General features: G+C 70.1%; 2 protein-coding genes across 5 annotated transcripts; both read right to left on the bottom strand.

Annotated features, from left to right (window-relative positions):
* Positions 1 to 29: 29 nt before the first annotated feature.
* Positions 30 to 6,824, bottom strand: MIOX (myo-inositol oxygenase). Of its 4 annotated transcripts, none has more exons than XM_065049459.1 (10): positions 3,575 to 5,084; positions 2,328 to 2,390; positions 1,980 to 2,060; positions 1,631 to 1,793; positions 1,476 to 1,543; positions 1,297 to 1,406; positions 1,112 to 1,179; positions 901 to 950; positions 358 to 489; positions 30 to 282 (listed from the first exon to the last, which is right to left on the bottom strand). In XM_065049459.1, the coding sequence occupies exons 1-10, from the start codon at positions 3,590 to 3,592 to the stop codon at positions 157 to 159; spliced, it is 879 nt and encodes a 292-aa protein (XP_064905531.1). In that variant the 5' UTR covers positions 3,593 to 5,084; the 3' UTR covers positions 30 to 156. The 4 variants fall into 4 exon arrangements, with proteins under 4 accessions (XP_064905531.1, XP_064905532.1, XP_064905533.1 ...); XM_065049460.1 differs by having other exon boundaries at positions 358 to 470; positions 3,575 to 4,116; XM_065049461.1 differs by lacking the exon at positions 901 to 950 and having other exon boundaries at positions 358 to 470; positions 3,575 to 5,083.
* Positions 6,825 to 7,056: 232 nt separating this feature from the next.
* ADM2 (adrenomedullin 2) lies at positions 7,057 to 11,210 on the bottom strand. Its single transcript, XM_065049466.1, has 3 exons — positions 11,057 to 11,210; positions 10,817 to 10,933; positions 7,057 to 7,730 (listed from the first exon to the last, which is right to left on the bottom strand). The coding sequence occupies exons 2-3, from the start codon at positions 10,912 to 10,914 to the stop codon at positions 7,130 to 7,132; spliced, it is 699 nt and encodes a 232-aa protein (XP_064905538.1). The 5' UTR covers positions 10,915 to 10,933; positions 11,057 to 11,210; the 3' UTR covers positions 7,057 to 7,129.
* Positions 11,211 to 17,899: the final 6,689 nt, after the last annotated feature.

Below are 17,899 nucleotides of genomic sequence, written 5' to 3'. Positions count from 1 at the left end.
AACCCCCGTGGGTGCGACTGGCACAGGAGTGCGTGACAGCGGGTTTATTGTAGAGCCCGGTGCGCCCACGGCGAGGGGCTGAGCGGGGGGTGCTGTGTCGGTGCCGTGGGGCAGGTCGGGGTCCGGTGCGGCGCCGTGGGGTGGGTGGGGGTCCCCTCACGGGGGGTCCCCGCTCACCAGCAGAGCTGCCCCGGGCAGTACTTGTCGATCAGGCCCTGGTAGTAGCCCCGGAGCTGCTGCACGTCCGGCAGCTCCTCCTGCTTGGTGTAGAGGTCGAACTTGCTGCGGGAGCGAGGGGGGTCAGTGCTGGGGGGCTGCAGAGCCCCCACAGGCCCCCCCGGCCTCCCCAGCACCCACTTGAGCTCCTGCACCCAGGGCAGCATCTGCAGGTCCTGCTCGGAGCAGAGGTGCCGGTAATCCCCGTGCGCGTGCCAGGGGTAGAAGGAGTGGAAGCGCACCATGTAGAACGCCTGCGGACACGGGGACAGGCTGGGGACACGGGGACGGGCTGGGGACACGGGGACTGGCTGGGGACACGGGGACGGGCTGGGGACACGGGGACAGGCGTGTGGATACAGGGATGGGAACACAAGGGAGGGGATATGGGGATTGGACACAGGGATGGGGACACTAGGTTGTGGCTGGGGGTGGGTAGGGATATGGGGATGGGAATGAGGACATGATGGGGACATGAGGACAGGATAGGGACATGGGGATGGGGACACAGGGACATGGATGAGTACAGGGATGAGGACATGGGGACAGGGTAGGGATATGTGGGTGGGGACACAGGGACAGGGATGGGGACATGGGGGCATGAGGACAGGGCAGGGATGTGCCAGCCCAGCTGCGGGTCCCTACAGCCCCCAAGGGTCACCCCCCCCCCCCCCCAGCCCTCACCTCCTTGGGCAGCGCGAAGCGGTTGAACTTCATGACCCTGTACATGTACTCTGGGGGGGACACATTGCATGTGGGACCCCGCTGTGGTCCCCCCGCCCCACGCTGGGGGCTGCAGGGCCCAGCACAGGGCGGTTGGGGGAGCTCGGGCACAGCCCCCCCGGGTGCATCAGTTCAGGGGCGAAGAGCCCTGTCCCACCCCTGTGCCCCTTACCATCGTGTCCCCAGGACATGAGGACGTTCTCCAGGCCGCAGTGGGGCTGGTACATCCCGAACTCGGTGCTGGGGGGAGAGCCAGTGGGGGTCAGGGCCGGAACCCTGCACACCCAGCCCCTTCCCCAGCTGTGCTGCGGTGTGGGGGGCACAGCCCTCGGGGCGCCCCCATCCCGGGGGTCTCACCTGTACCGGGGGTCCCTGGTGTCGGGGTTGTTGTGGAAGGTGGAATCGCCGAAAACTACCGACTTCTGCACCTTGCAGCCCACGGGGAAGGTGTCCCCCACCACGGCCCACTGCGGGGGTCACAGGTGTCCCACCAGCCTGGGGGGGTCCCTGTACCCCGGCCTGCCCCCCCAACTCACCTGGGGCTCCCCAAACAGCACCAGCACCTTCCCCAGGTCATGCAGCAGCCCCACCAGGTGGAACCAGTCTGGGGGCGAGCAGCACCGTCAGCCCCGCGGGATGTGGCCCCGGGGGGGCTCTGCATGGCGGGGGTGGGGGGGGACAGCGGCCCCACCTTTGTCGGGGTGCGCGCGGCGGATGCCCTCGGCGGTTTGGTACGCGTGGAACGAGTTGGGGAAATCCACGTCGGGGTCCGACTCGTCCACCAGCTGGTCCAGCAGGTCCAGGGCCTCCATGGCGCCCATGGTGCGCAGGGAGCAGCTCCCGTACTGCGCGCTCTGCGGGCGGGGGGGGCTGGGACCGCGACCCCCGTGCCGCCCCCCGGACCCCACGGGACCCCCCGGAGCTGCGTGGGGAGCGGGTGCCCCCCAAGCGGGCTGAGAGGGGGCATTGGGGTGGGCGCTGCAGTGTTGGGGGGTCGGTGGTGTCCCCCTGCTGTGGGTGGACCCCGGGGGGGCTTACACCTTCTTGCGGACGAAGTCGACGGTCTGGTGGGTGTGCATCTGCAGGTAGGTGTTGTAGACGCGGTCCAGCAGCTTCCCGTCCTGCGGCGCAGCGTCAGGCCCGGGGGGCTCCAGGGGGAACCCCAACATCCCTCCCAGCCTGGGGCAGCTGAGCCCCCCGGGCCCCCCGCAGGCAGGATCAGACCCCCCAGCACGGCCAGCGCTGTGCGGCTGGACCCCCCAGCACGGCCTGGTACTATGGGACCCCCACACTCCCCAGTGCAGGGGATCCCCCCGGTACCGCCCCCGGTGCAGGGGACCCCTCGGGGTCACAGCCCCCCCAGCCGCAGCACAACCCCCCCGGCTCACCGTGTAGTTCCGGTACTCGGCCTTGGCCTTGCTGGGCTCGGGCCCATCACAGGGGTCAGGGTCCTGTGGGGAGAGGGGCCGGGTGGGGTCAGCAGGGCCCGATCCTGCAGGGGGCCCGATCCTGCAGGGGCCCAGCAGCCGTGGGGCAGAGAGGAAACCCCCAAGGACAGCGGGTGTCTTGGGGGACACGGAGACCAGGACATGGCCAAAGGAAACGCCAAATGTGCGGCATTGTACAGCACCGCACAGCACTGCACAGCACCGCACAGCATTGCACAGCACTGCACAGCATCGCACAGCCCCGCAGAGCACCATACAATATCACACAGAGCTGCTCAGCACTGTGTGGCACTGCACAGCACTGCACGCCATTGCATAGCACTGCACAGCACTGCAGGGCACAGCACAGCACTGCACAGCACTGCACGGCACTGCACGGCATTGCACAGCACTGCACACCATTGCACGGCACTGCACGGCATTGCACAGCACTGCACACCATTGCACGGCACTGCATGGCGCTACACGGCACTGCACAGCACTGCATAGCACTGCAAACCATTGCACAGCACTGCAAAACATTGCACAGCACTGCACTGCACGGCACTGCACGGCACTGCACACCGTTGCACAGCACTGCACTGCACGGCACTGCACACCATTGCACAGCACTGCACAGCACGGCACTGCACGGCACCACTGCACACCGTATCACTCGCTGCTGCCCCGTTGCCGGTGTGGGGCGTCTGTCCCGCTGGGGTGCAGGGGGGCCGGGGGAGCCGCCCACTCTGCACGGGGACCCTGGCCCGGGGTGTCCCTGGTTTTGGGAGACCCCCGGCAGCCCCCGCAGTGAGGCCCAGGGGTGCTGCAGACACCCCCCACCCCACAGCCCCGGGGATGGGGGAGGGCAGCCCCCCCTTCGCTGGAGCTGCGGGATCCCCCTCCCGCCAACGGCACGGCGCTCCCTGTGGGGCTGACACCCCCCTGCAGGGATGGCACCACTGGGGGTCCCAGGTGATCCCCGACCCCCCCCCAAAAGGGGACAGCCCCCATGCTGAGCTGTGTGAGCCCCACCCCCCATGCAGAGCTGCAGGGCGGGGGGGTCCCAAGGGCACCGACCCCTAGGGGGGTGATGCTTGTGGGGCTGGGGGCTGCATGGGCTGTCTGGGTGTGCCTGGGAGAACCTGCACCCCCATGAGTGGGGTCTGACCCCCAGGTGTGGGGCACCGGGTCTCGCCCATACTCACCACGCCAAGGCTCCTCATGCTGGCTGTGCTGGGGGGCGCTGGGCTGTGCTGGGGGCGCTGGGCTGCGGGCTGTGGGGCGGCCACGGGACCCCCGGTTTTATCCCTGGGGGCGGCGCGGGGGCGGCCCAGCCTGCGCCAGCCGGCGCGGGGGCCATGGGTCACCGGCTGACCTGGCCCCGGTTAATGTTTGAGCCCACGGCACCGGGCGCGGGGGGACGCTGCTCCCGAGGGGCGAGGGGGCTGCCGGGGAGCCCGGCCCTATCACAGCCCCGAAGTGGGACCCCCAACCCTGAGCTGGGGTCCCGGCCATGGGTGGCCCTGCCAGCGGCTGACGGTGGCCCCAGGCTACTGGGCTCCTTGCGGGGGCAAAAGGGCATCCCCCCACTGCCCACCCAGCCATGGTGACCCTGTGGGACGGGGCCATGGCGTGATCCCCATGGGGACATGGGGAGCGGGGCCAGAGCAGGCTCCCCCATAGCACGGTGAGGGGCTGCGGGCAGCGGTGGGGAGCCAGAGGTGGGGGGTGGGGCTGGGGGGGCAGGGCCATGGGCAGGGGGTGCACATCTGCGTGCAGGTGGGGTGCAGAACCATGTGCAGGGGGGTGCAGAACCGTGTGCAGGGGGGTGCACATCTGTGTGCAGGGGGGTGTACATCTGCATGCAAGTTGTGCACATCTGTGTGCAGGGGGGTGTACGCCTGTGTGCAAGGGGGTGCAGACCATGTGCACGGGCATGTACTTCTGTGTGCAAGGGGGTTGTACATCTGTGTGCAGGGGGTGCACACTTGTGTGCAAGGAGGTGCACATCTGGGGAGATGCACAATCGTGTGTCTCACAGTGGGGCTGTGCTGTGCCATGCTGTGCCATGCAGTGCCGTGCTGCGCCATGCTGTGCCGTGCTATGCCATGCTGCGCCATGCTGTGCCATGCTGCACCATGCTGTGCAGTGCTGTGCCGTGCTGTGCCATGCTGCGCCATGCTGTGCCATACTGTGCCATGCCCTGGCCAGGTCAGTCCCTGCGTGCCTGTGCGCAGGCAGGACAGGCAGCAGCAGCCCCACGCCCACAGGTGTGCAGCCCCGGCACGATCCTGCACCCTCCCGTGGGACCCCCAACACGTGTGGCCTCATTTGCTTCCTCCTCCCCCTCCTCCTCCTCTCTGGCTCCTGTCCAGACCCACTGGCCTTGTGGCTGCAGTGGGTGCCAGATGGGCAGCACTGCAGCCACTGGCATGGGCACTGTGCTGCCGTCCCCTGCATGGCTGTCCCCACTGCTCCGCTGTCCCCACAGCTCTGCTGTCCCCTGCATGGCTGTCCCCACTGCTCTGCTGTCCCCACTGCTCTGCTGTCCCTGCGTGGCTGTCCCCACTGCTCTGCTGTCCCCACTGCTCTGCTGTCCCCACTGCTCCACTGTCCCCTGCATGGCTGTCCCCACTGCTCTGCTGTCCCCACTGCTCCACTGTCCCCACAGCTCTGCTGTCCCCTGCATGGCTGTCCCCACTGCTCTGCTGTCCCCACTGCTCCACTGTCCCCTGCATGGCTGTCCCCACTGCTCCGCTGTCCCCACTGCTCTGCTGTCCCCACTGCTCCGCTGTCCCTGCGTGGCTGTCCCCCCTGCACCGAGGGAAGCAGGTGGTGCCGGTGCCTTGTGTGACAGAGCCGGGTGGCCGTGCCCTGCCCGGGGCAGCCCCTCGCCCCCCATTCCATGCCCATTGCTGTGGCCCCGGCACCAGACGTGTCCCCTCCTCGCACGCTTTATTCTGTACAAAGCCAGATTGTCACCCGAAGAGGGACGTGCAATGCCCAGCACCAGTGCTGCTGTGGGGCAGGATCCGGCCCGGGCCCCGCGGGGCTCAGCACAGCCCCTCTGCAACTTGGGGATCACCCAAGGGATGGGGGGTGATGGCCTTGGCTGGAGGGGCTGTGCTGGTGTCCCCATGTCCCCCAGCAGCACCGTGCTGGGTCTGGGGGCTACCCAGGGCTCTGGGGGTGCCAGGGGTGACCCCTGCCCGCACTGGGGGGACCCCGGCCCTGGAACCTGCTGTGACACCCACGGGCCACCTCGTCATGGTCCTGTCCCCATCCTGCCCCGTCAGCCGGCTCGAGCGAGCGGCAGGACCCCCGGGAGGGAGGAGAGACGGGCCAGGAGCAGCACCCATGGGTGCCCCCCACCCTCACCCAGGGCTGCTGCGGGCTGGGGGCTCCTGGGGATGGGGACTCTGGGATGGGGGTTTTTGGGGATGGGGACTCTGAGCATGGGGGGCTCTGGGATGGGGGGCTCTGGGGATGGGGGCTCTGGGGATGGGGGTCTTTGGGGTTGGGGTTCTCTGGGCATGGGGGCTCTGGGATGGGGGTGCTCCTGAGAGGGATGGGGTGCTCCTGGGGATGGGGATCTCTGGAGGGCAGAGGTGGGGGCACAAGGGTGCAGTGGGGGGCCGGGCACCCTCACAGGCCGGTGCCAGGGGCTGCATATCCCTGTCCTGCCAGGCCACAGGGGTGACAGCTCTGCCAGGTGACAGCGGCACTCCTGGGGTGTCACAGAATGGGGTGACAGGGATACTCGGGGTCCCCTCATCCCCCTCTACAGGTACCTGTTCCATCCCCCCTGAGCCTGTGGGGGCACAACTTGTCACCAGCGGGGACAGGGGCTGTCCCCAGCCTGCCCACACTGTGCCAGGAGAGCAGGGGCCTGGAGGGGACAGGGACAGGAGAGGGGACAGGGAGGGGATGGAGCAGGAGTGGGGTGCAGGACCCCGGCCTTTCCTCTGCCCCCCGTGCTTGGGGATGGTTCCCCATCCCCTGGCACCCACCAGCACCTGGTCCCTGTGTCACCGCAGGGTCACGAGCAGTAACCGGGGGGGACAGGGGAAGGGAACAGCATCTTCTCTGGGGAGGACAGGGCCCCCCAAGGCTCACCAGCCTCAGGCCTGTGAAGGGACCCCAACGGGAAGGTGTGGGGGGCTGTCCTGTGCCCCCACCCTGGCTGGGGGGCTGGAGTGGGGTCCCCCCACCCCATCCATGCAGGACTCCCACCCATGGAACTGCGCTGCCCTGGGTGGGCACGGGTGGGGGCTGGGAGTCAGGGGGCGCAGTGCGGTACAACACAGAGGGGTACATCTGGGCACAGAGGGGTGCTGTGGGGCACAGTGGGGCGCAGCGGGCTCGCTCCAGCCCTGGCCGTGCGTGCCGTGGCAGCTGCCGGGCTGCTGAGTCAGGGGAGCGTGGCCGGGGCTCTTGCACAAGGTGCCGGCACTGCTGCTGTCAGCAGGATCCCCCGCCGCCCCTTGGACCCACCACCGCCAGCCCCGGCCAGATGGGCCACCACGGGCCACCGGCTCCCCGGCCCGTGGCCACAGTGCTCTCCGCTCCATGGGGCTCCGATTGGTGACAGCGCAGGGGCCCCTCCGCAGGGACACTCCCATGGTCCCCAAGTCCCTGGTGGGGTCCCTGGGCCCCCCGAACAGTGCAGAGGGAGCTCAGGCACGTCTGAGTCTGGAAGTGCTTTAGTGGAGGGTTCCGCCGGGGGCACGGGGCCAGGCAGTCCGGTGCAGCCGCCCCCCTCACCCGTAGCTGTGGGGGCTGTTGGGGTTCATGGGGGACGAGTCTTGGCGCCCCGACTGGCCCATGAGCTGCCAGAGGCGGTGGCTCAGGTTCTGCACCTGGCAGGTGCCCAGCACGCAGCCCACCCGCAGCAGCTGCGGCCGCCCCAGCACGTGCCGGCGGCCCCGCGGGTGCTGGGGGGCCACGGGGGCAGCGGGCTGGGGGGCGAACGGGGGTTCCCGGCGTGGCGGGAGCTTCGGGTGGTACCGCGGGATGAGTTTCGGGTGGTACCGCGGGATGAGTTTCGGGTGGTACCGCGGGATGAGCAGTCTGTGCCGGGGGGCCAGGCGGGCACCGTGCCGGGGGGAAAACGGGGGCTCATGGCGTGGGCCGAGCTTTGGGCTGTGCCGCGGGAGCGGGGGGCTGTGCCGCGGGCCGAGCTTTGGTCTGTGCCGAGGGCTGAGCTTCGGGAGCTGCGGTTTCTGCCGAGGGCCCGAGGGTCTGCGTGGAGGGAGCAGCGGTCTGTGCCGCGGGCCGGCGGGCTGTGGCGGGGCGGGGGGCTGCTGTCCGGGCTGGTCCCCGGGGAGTGAGGCCGGCGAGGGTCTCCGGTCCGGGGGCTCCCTGAAAGAGAGCGGCAGCGCGGTCAGCGGGAGCGCCGGGGCGGCGGGCAGAGCCGTGGCACCGTGGGCAGGGCGGCACGCCACACCGGGACAGCAGGTACAGGGCAGGTGGCCATGCCGTGTCGGGGGTGCTATGGGGGGCCAGGCAGGGACCCCCCCAGCCCAGCCACAGGCCAGGGTGCCTCACCAGCCCCCCCGGCCGCTCTGCCCAGGACCTGCCAAGCTGGAGGAGGAGGAGGTGGCAGCCAAGGACGGGGAGCTGCTACCTGCAGCCGCACACGTACTCCACGCTCCGGCGTCACGCCGCGGTGGCAGGGCCAGCAGAAGCCGCCTGACACGGGCAGGGCTGCAGCCACAGCCCCACCAGCAGGGTAGGACACCCCCGGTCCCGCCATGGGCTCCCCGTGGCCCCTCATGGCACCGTGTGACCGTGGCTACTCACCCCCCACAAGCACAGGCACTGCCAGGGCCATGGGGGTCCCCAACCTCCCAGAGGGCTGACCCTGCTGTCCCCTCCCCAGGGTGCACAAACGGGGACACCCCGGTGCTGCCGGCTCCAGTACAGCCCAGCTTGGCCTCACCCCGTGGAGGAACCGGTGACCCTGCACTGGCACGGGGGACCCGCTGCGGTGTCACCCGCAGCCGCCCTGGGTCACTGCCCGGCAGAAATCGGCAGTGCCCAGTGGCGGCGGAAGTGGCACGTGGCTTTGGGGTGGCACGTGGCTTTGGGGTGGCACGTGGCCCAGGTAGCGCTGCCCACGACCCTTCTGCTGCCCGCACCCGCCCTGCCTGCGCACCGGCACGTACGGCAGCACCCACGCCAGCACCCGCGTGCCCCGGGTTGCACACGCAGCCCCAACTCGCACCGCACCGACCCTCTGCCCCCCATTGCCACCGCCCGGGGGTGCCGGAGGGCTCGTCCTGGCATGACATAGCTGGGTGGAGGCCAGATGCTGCTTGGCCACCAGCCACGGGAGCGGGGATAGAGGCCAAATTCCTCCAGCCCTGCAGAGACGGGAAGCACCGGGGGGGCCAGTGAGCGCCTGCTGCCCCTTCCCGTCCCGGGACGTGTTTACGGGAGGTGGCCAGTGCCCGGAAACACCGGCAGCCCTGGCCCATGGGACTTTTCTGGCCGGCTCAGTGCCAGCTCCAGTGCTCCAGCCCTGCCAGCCCCCCGGCCAAAGGGCCCCCGTGCGCTTCCCCCGGTTCAGATGCCGGTCTGGAGTTCCCCTCCCTCCCGTACTTGGCTCCTGCCCCGGCTTGGCCCCGGCTGCCCCGGCACCGCGTGCGCCCGCACCGGCCGAGCTCCCGGCACATCTGGCTGCGCGTGGGGTCCCACGGGATCGCTGCCGCTCCGGGGCTTCAGGAGCATGGCCAGACCCGCCACAGGGCACCTACCGACCCCGGCGCTGCTGCTGGCTGCACTGGCACCAGCACCTCCCCGTGGCCCCCCCCAGTGGTTCCCACACAGCTCTGCCCACCCCGTTCCCACGGCCGTTGCGCTGGCACTGAGCCGGCACCCACGCTCCCTGGCTACGGGCACCCGTGCCTGGGCCCTGGGCACCTGTCCAGGGGGTCCAGCCCAAGAGCCCCCCCAAAGCAGCACAGAGCTCCCCCCTGGGACCCCCATGTCTCAAGCCCCAGTCCCAGGGACCCCCATGCCCCAGCCCGTGGCAGACACGCCATGGCCGTGCCATCCCACAGACATGGCAGCCCGTGCCCGCTGCTGGGTGCCGCAGTCCCTCTGTCCATCCCTGCAGCGGGACGTGGCCCCACACACGGCCCAGGCACAGCCCCCTCCCGCACCCCCGGGAGCCGCTGCGCACGGCGCCGGGCAGGAGCCGCTGCAGATCCCTCTGGAGCCAGACACGGGCTTCCCCCAGCGCTGGCGCAGCCCAAACCCGCTCCACAAGCAGCAACACGCACACCCGCACGCACAGCCGCACACACCCGCAGAGCCTGTGCGTGCACACCCGCACGCGCACACACCTGCACAGCCGTGCACACACACAAACCCACGGGACATTCGGCCCCAACACAAGGTGCCTCTCGCTGCAGGAGGCCCAGGCAGGAGACCCAGGGGACCCTGGCCCCCCACAGCCCCCACAGCCCCTCGCCCTGCACAGACACCCTGGCACACACACACCAGGGGTTCCGGCACACGTGTCCTCTCCATCACGACGTGAACCGAGAGCTCACCCACCCCTTGCACACCCTGCCCACCCTGTGCACACACAGGTCCGGGCCCTGCCCCTCTCAAACCCTCAGGCCACCCGGGCACGCTGCATGCCCACTGCCCTGGCCGCATCCTGCCCCCTCCCAGCACCGCTCCCCCATCCCCAGCGGGATGCAGGGTGTCAGGGACCCCTCACCCTGTTCCCAACACCTTCTCCCCCTGGGTCCCCACCAGTGCTGCAGGGACAGGGTGGGGGTCCGGGTGGGAGGGGTGCTCAAGGAACCCCCTACACCCTCCATGTAGCTCCTGGAGCACCCACCTGTCCCCATTCCCTGGAGCATTGTCGCCCCAGGGAACCTGCCCAGAACCTGCCACCAGTGCAAGGGGCTTCAGTGCGGGACCGTGTCCCCTCCAGTCATGGGGACAGCAGGACACAGGGACACGCTGCCAGGCTGGGCTGTGCCTGAACCCTGCGGGACCACGGGAGAGCAGCCAGGGCTGCGCAGCAGTAGGACAGACGGACACGGGGCTGCCCAGCAGAGCCTGGGGCAGGAGTCAGCCCTCGGGCAGGGCCGGGCAGGGGGCACGGAGTCCCTTCGGGGACAGGGGCTGGGCTCAGGGCGGCTCGGGGCAGCCGGGCCCCATCGGAGGGTCCAGGGCTGTGTCCCGGGCAAGGGCGCGGAGCTGCCTGGCACTGGGGAGCAGGCAGGGGGGCACAGAGCCACCCCATACACGGGTGTGGGCAAGGGGTCTCAGACCTACCCCATACACGGGTGTGGGCAAGGGGTCTCAGACCTACCCCATACACGGGTGTGGGCAAGGGGTCTCGGACCTGCCCCATACACGGGTGAGGGCAGGGGGTCTCGGAGCATAGGGGTGCGGGGTCCCAGGGGGTCAGGGCGCGGGCTCACCTGCGCTTGGGCGCGCGGCCGTCGGGCAGGGGCAGGCAGGCGGGCAGCTCCAGCAGACACAGCACCAAGCTGATGCAACCCAGCGCCGGGGCTCTCATGGCGGGGCCGGGACAGCGGCTGCGGGGAGAAGAGTCGGGCTCGGGGCTGGGCTCGGCTCCAGCACGCCCGGTGCCCCCGCTGCCCCCCGCCCGTCCCGCAGCCCGGGGGGCGGTGCGGGGTCCCCGGGGGTCCCGGCTGTACCTGCGCTGGCTCCGACTCCGCTCGGTGCCCGCTCGGCGCTGCCGCTCCCCGCCCTGGCCCAGGTTAAATATCGCCGGGCCCGGCGCGGCGGGCGAGGAGGAGCCGAGCGGCGCGGGAGGAGCCACGGGCGGGGGCAGCCCCGCACCGGCCCCGCACACTCCCCGGGGCCCGCTTCCCGGCCCCGCTCCGCAGCGCTGCGGGAGCGGCGGGGCCGGGATGGGACTGGGGAGGGGTCCAGGGGTACTGGAATGGGACTGGGAAGAGGTCCGCGGGTACCAGGATAGGACTGGGGAGGGGTCCGGGAGTACCAGGATGGGACTGGGAAGGGGCTGGGAGCTCTGTCCAGGGGGCTGGGCTGGGATGGGCTGGGGGAACCCCTCTGGAGGGAACAAGATGGAGCTTGGGGAGCCATGCAGGGCATGTGAGCTGGGGTTGATGCGGGGGTGGGGCACCCCCAGGCCCCCCGCCAGCCCCTCCTCAGCACCTGCGCCCCGGTGCCTGTGGCCAGCTGTGGCAGCGGGCCCACGGCAGGCAGCGCTGGCCCCTGCCAGGCCCCATGAGCTGTCCTGTGCCACGTCGTGTTGCGCTCAGCGCTGCCGAGCCCCGCTGGGTGCCTCCTGCCCAGCTCCGGGGCGCAGAGCCCATCGCCAGGGGCTCCCCAACACCCCTCATCCCACACCCTGCCTCCCACTGCCATGCTGGGGAGCTCGGGGGGGACACAGGGCCCCCCAGCTCCACTTGCTGCTCCTCATGCTTGGGTGGCAAATGCAGGCTGGAGGGCCAAGGCCGGCCGCATCCTGCCTCCCTTCCCTGGGCTGCGGGAAACCCAGTGCAGCCCAGTACCTCCCGTTCAGCCAGCCCCTCCAGCCCCATGATGGCTGGGAGCCCTATCCCCTGGGGGGCAGCACCCTGACAGCCCCCGGCGCTGCAGCCGGCGGGGCTGGAGCTGCTCGCCGGGACGTGTGTCTGCTCGCACCTTCTCCCGGGGCTAAGTCAGGTTAATGTTTTTAAATATCACATGGGGCCTTCTAAAACAATTAAGGAATGCGATCCGCAGAGCTCACACCAGACCTGGCGCTCCCCTGCGAGGAAGCGGCTCGCTGGAACCGGGGCGGTGCGGAGCCACTGCTGGGGGCTCCTGGGGCGCTGCTCCCCGAGCCGGGCAGCCAGAGCTCAGCAGGGGAGGGGTCCCCACCAGTCGCCCTCTCTGGGTTCCCGCCTCCTGCTCTGGGATGGGGTCCCCGGTGCCCATGCTGCTGGGACAGGGCAAGGAGCCCCCACCACCCCAGCACGTCCGGGATGGGGTCCAGGCACCAGGGCGGGGGTGCCCGCACCTCCTCCCCTGCTGCTCCCCCCACTGCAGCCTCCCCAGGCCGAGGGGCCGGGGGCCTCCGCATGCTCCAAATCGCTGGGATTCTTCCGCATTATCAGGACACAAAGGCTTCAAACACCCAGTTCTCGTGCAGGGGGATTTGCGGCAGCACCTGATCGTGGGGTGACTGGGACGGGGTGGGGGGCGGCAGGGACAGCCCCCCTGAGCGGGGCTGCGGGTCCAGTCTTGGCCCGAAGCGGCACAGCCTTTCCCCAGCACTGTGGCCCCCGCTTCCCCACGCATGTCCCGGGGGGAATTTCTGCGGCGTGTCGGGCTCTTCCGCTTGTTTGTTGCTGGATTATCCCAGCAAGAGAGAAACCCGGCATGAAAACAACACGGCAGAGCCGCGGGCAAGGGCACACGGGGCTGAGCACTTGGCGTGGCCCTGGCACGGCACATGTTGCCATTGGGAGCAATGCACCGAACCCCTGCCCAGAGCTCATGGCCACCGTGGCACCCCCGTGGGCCGCTCCCCGGTGGGATGTCACCCTGCGGTCCCCGGGGCTGAGTCCTGGCACGGCTCCGTCACGGTGCCGGCACTCAGCCATTGCCGTGCTGTGCCGTGCCGGGGTCCGGGCTGGGGCTCACCCCCAGGCCTGCCCGGGACCCTGTGTGGGTCCCCATCCAGCGCAGTGGCAGCCAGTGCCACCCTGGGGACAAACCCGGGTCACCGGAGTCAGCAGCACCGGCACAAGCCTGTGTGGCAGGAGGGGGCTCTGCCTAATTAGCGTTTGTTTAACGCAGGTTCTGAGGGGGGAGCAGCCCTCGCTGGCCCATCACCCCTCCCTACACAGGCAGGACAGGAACGGGAGGCCGGGGCTCAGCTGGGACCCCCGGCAGTCTCGGTTCTGCAGTTTCAGGCGCTGATGCAGAGCAGAGAAGCAGCAGCAGAGGGTCTCTCCACCAGCCCCTGCCCAGGCTGAGCCCCCGCGGTCCTGCAGCAAGGGCGGAACCGGGATCCTTGCCCTGCTCGGGAATCACCGCTGCTGGGCGCCGGGAAAGCCCCCGGGTCCTGCTCCACCGCCCGCAGCCATCCCGGCAGCGCCCACCGCCGCGGCGGCAACCGGGCGTCCGGGGCCGCGCCACCGCCGACCCGCACCGGGAGCTGCCGCCACCCCGGCAATGCTGGGGACAGGCAGCGCTCGCCCTCTCCCTCTGCTCCTAAGGGGCAGTCTGGCTTCCAGCCGTGGGAATCAATTGCTACGTTTCAATTAGCTTAATTGCCTCCTGGCTGAGGCCCCGGGGGAGGGTGGGGGCTGAGAGCAGCGGCTGCAGCCCCGCTCCGCTCTCCCGCCGGCCAAAAAGCGGGACGGGGAAAAGGAAAAGGAGCGGGGTGCGCTGCGCCCCCGGCACGGCCCACGGGCATCCCCGGGAGGGGTGGGGGGAGAGGCAGAGCGAGGTCCCTGCCCAGCGCTCCCCGGGCAAGGGCCGCACGCTGAGGGGCCGGTAACCCGTTCCCAAGTCCCCCTGGGGCCCTCACGGCCGTGTCCCGTGGGCACCCCCAGTTCTTGAGGGCAGCAGCATTCTTTGGGGGCTGGCGGAGCGTGGAGCGATGGGGGCTGCCCGGGGTGGGAGGTCTGAGCCGCAGAGCCCGTTCCCGGGCCACGGCCACGCGTGACGCGGGGGAGCAGGGTTTCGGGGGAGCAGGAGGGTAAACGCTTTTCCAGCAGCTGACGGGCCGGGAGCGAAGGGTGCGCGAACGGGCAGCACCTGCCCCGGCCACGCCGCCCGGGCGCCGATTCACGCGGGTCTCCTCCTGGTCCCCACCTGGGTGCTGCGTTCCCCCCACGTCACGGCCTCCCCCTCCCCACAGCAGAGCCCCCCACCATGGCGAACTCCCCATCACACCGCCCCCCCTTCAAGGTGGCTGAGCCCCCACGAGAGGCAGCGGAGCGGAGCTGTGCGGGCGCGGGGGGATGCGCTGCGGGGGCCGCCGGGGAATCTCCCGCCGAGCAGGGAATTTGGAGAGTTCTCCCCAGCAGCCCCATGGCCACCCGCCAGCGGCTCTGCCGGGGAGGGGCCCGGCGAACGCCTCCCCGAAACCCGGCCGCATGGCCCGGCGCAGACAGAGATGCCCCGGGGTGAGGGCTGTACCCGCCCACAGAGCCGAACGCCCCCGAGCACCCCGAAAGCTCGTGTCACCGTCCGCAGCATCGCTGCCCCGCTCCCGGCTCCGTTCCCACCGCCCTGCCTGCTCCGCTGCCTGCGCCCTGCCCGCCTCTGCCTGCAACCGCACTCCGGGGGCTGCGGGGCCGAGCATGGCCGGGATCCCCGGCCCATCAGTCCCCCCGCAATGGGGCTGGGGAGATGCTGAGCCCCCCGAGGGCGCGGGGGGTGCCCGGCCCCGAGGTACCCGCGGCTGCTGTGCCCCCTCAGCGTTTCCAGAGCGCTCCGTGCCCGGCACGGACAGGGACACGCGGGGCTGCTTTCCCGCTGCCTGGGCGGCACAGCGGGTGCCCTATCACCTGTGTCCCGCCCCGGACAGCAGCCGCAGCTCCCCCGGCCTGGCTCCCCCTCCGCTCGGGGCTGGGAACGGCAGAACCGGGGCACCCGGACATCTAAGCCCGCCACCGCCCCGCTCTTCCCGCGGGGGTTAAACCCAAACGAAGGGTTTGTGAGCTGGCAGCTGACAAGGGGGTGCAGGGCAGAGCCCCCCGCTTGTGCCAGAGCCTCCCTGCCCCACTGCTCACCGCTGCTCACCGAGCCGGGGCCGCAGGGTTCGAAGGGCGTGCGGGGGTCCGCGGGCTGCCCGGGGCGCGGGGGGCGGCCGGAGGAGCGCGGGGTGCTGGGGGCGGGCGAGGCCGTCAGGCTGGATCCCTGCTGGGGTCTGCGAGGGGTGCTGGGGGGACGCTGCTCGTACACGGTGCGGGCCCCGGATCAGCTCTGCGGCAGGAAAACGGCGGCGGAGCATCCCTAGGGTCCCCAGCATCCCCACCATACCCAGCGTCCCCAGCATCACCAATATCCCCAGTATCCCCAGCATCCTACATTTCCCCAGCATCCCCAGGGTCCCCAGCATTCTCCGTTTTTCCCACAGAAGGGACCAACCCTGGGGACAGCAGGGAGAGGGGCACAAAGCACTGTTGGTGAGACAAGAGCCGGCCATGGGATGCGGGGCAGGGAGTGGTGGGATGCTCGCCTGGGTGCTGGAGGGTCCCACTGTGCGTGGGCTCGGGGATGTGGGCGCAGGCTCTGGCCAAGGCTGTGAGCAGCAGGTTGCTGGGGGCTGTGGACAGATTCATCCCCTCCCTGCCCTGCTCCTGGCTATGTGGTTCCCTGTGGGGGGCTGTGGGGGACAGTTCTGGGACCCAGATCCCCAGGCAGGTGTGCAGCCTGGGACCCCCTGCCCTCCACCACAGGGATGGGGACCACAGCACAACCTCTGTCACCTGCTCCAGGTGGGGCTGGGACTCCCTCCAGCAGCAGTGGCCATGGGACCACAGGGAGCCCATGGCAATGAGGCACTCATGGGTGCAGCGGGGCTGGGGACACACAGCATGGTGGCGGGGCACAGGTCTGGCATCACCCACACCACAGTGGTCCCGCAGCTGAGTGTGCCCTACTGCAGGATCTGATCAAATGCGGGTGGCTTGGGGTGTCGAGGTGGGGAGCTGTGGGTCTGGCCCTGCCCCGGGGACCTGGGGCTGTGGCCATCCCTTGGGACACTGCAGGCAGGGACCAGGGGCTGTGGCCATCTCTGGGGACACCACGGGCAGGGAGCTAGGGCTGTGGCTGTTGCTGGGGCTGCCTCAGACAGCCCCTTCACCCTGCCGCACCCCACACACATCTCACCCTCTGGTGCTGCCACGGCAGCTCAGTCTGGTTTCCCCGTCCCCACCCTCTGGCACCGCTCTGGCCCCATGTCCCTGCTGTCACCCTCTGCAGGGAGCTTCCTGCTGCCTGTCTCCAGGACAGTCCCCAGGTTGCCACGTTGCCAGCGGCAAGACAGCCACCTTGGCACATCCCCTGACCCCATGTCACTGTCCCACAGGATTGTACCTCATCCCTGTCAGGTCTGGCCTGACCTGTGTCCCCTCCTTGTGTGGCGGCTGCTGCAGGGGTGACCTCGCTGCCCTGGGCTGGGTCTGGGCTGGGATCCGGCTGTGGCTGCAGCACCAGGTGCCCACCGGCCCCGCAGCCCCGGCAGAGCCGGCAGGGGCAGGAGGATTTGCCCATGGTGACACCTTGCCTTCCGCGTGGGGACATAGGGATGCAGGGATGCAGGGACAGGGGATGGTCACCCTGGTGCCAGACCCACAGCCGACCCTGTGGATCACCGGGAGGCCACCGTGAGCACGGCGGTGTTGGAGCCCTGGAGCTGGGAGATCCAGCGCAAGCCCTGGAAAGAGGCCAAGGGCTGAGCAACACCAGCACGACCCACAGCATGGGTGTACTGAGCTGGGTGGCACGGGGACACCTGCGATTTTGGTGCCATGGGGCACCCACTGCCCCGGCATCGTGATACCCCCCTGTCCTCATGCTGTGGGACCGTGGCCCTGTCCCGGGGTGGGGTCCGTGCAGCAGCATGGTGCTGTCCCAGTGTGGGGGAACCGTTCCCATCATGGCACAGCTCAGGGCAGGCAGCACCCCACACCAGGCTGGCACCTGGGGGTCCCCCAAAACCTTGGGCTTGGGGCTCACAGCCCTGTGCCAGGACTGGGGTGCCTGGCTGTCTCTGCCCTCATGTTGTGCCAGGGAGCAATGGCGAACTGGTGACACCGGACAGCAAAGCTGACAGGGAACCCGTGGGGAAGGGGAGGAAATCACAGAAACCCCCATTATAAACCAGTGTTCATCTTGATTTGCCCTTGTGGTGGGTGTCACCACCCACTGCCCCCCGTGGTGTGACCAGCATCACTTGTCACAGCACGGTGCAAATGCTGGGGGAGCGGTGGGGGCACTGGGAATGCCTGTCCTGGCAGTGGGGCTCCGGCGGGACCCCCCCGCGGTGAGCAGGGCAGGCAGGCGGGGGCCTGGCCTGTGGCACGGAGCTGCACATGCCCCGGCACGCGGTGGCCGGTGGCGCCGGGGTGCAGGAGGTGCAAGGGCCGGGCAGGGTTGCATCATGCTCGTGCCATCCGGGTATGGGGGCTGTGGAGGGGACCCCGCTCCATGGGGGCTGCTGGGGCTGGGTGTGCTTTCCACCCCGCACACCCCTCCCAGCCCAGGGGGACCCCGGGGACACCGGGGAGGGGGAGAGACCACCTGCCAAAATCTGTCCAACCCACCCAGCACCCCCTGCCCATAGGGTCCCGCAGGATCCGGCCGAGCCCCGGCACCCCCTGCCCAAAGGGAGCAGCGGGGCAGTTTCCCACCTCCCTGCTCCCCCCTGCCCTGTGCTGCTTCGGTCCCCTCTGCCCTCGGGTGCTCCCCGTGCCCTGCCGCTGCTGCTGGTGTCCAGCCAGGGGGCCAGGGGACCCCCGGGGGAGCTCCTGTGGCTGCTGCCACCCACCAGGTTTGGCACAGCCGGG

The sequence above is a fragment of the Columba livia genome, chromosome 1 (assembly GCF_036013475.1).
Source record: "Columba livia isolate bColLiv1 breed racing homer chromosome 1, bColLiv1.pat.W.v2, whole genome shotgun sequence".
Classification (NCBI taxonomy): Eukaryota; Metazoa; Chordata; class Aves; order Columbiformes; family Columbidae; genus Columba; species Columba livia.
Note: the sequence above shows the minus strand (reverse complement) of the source record. Positions and strands in the feature narration are given on the sequence as shown.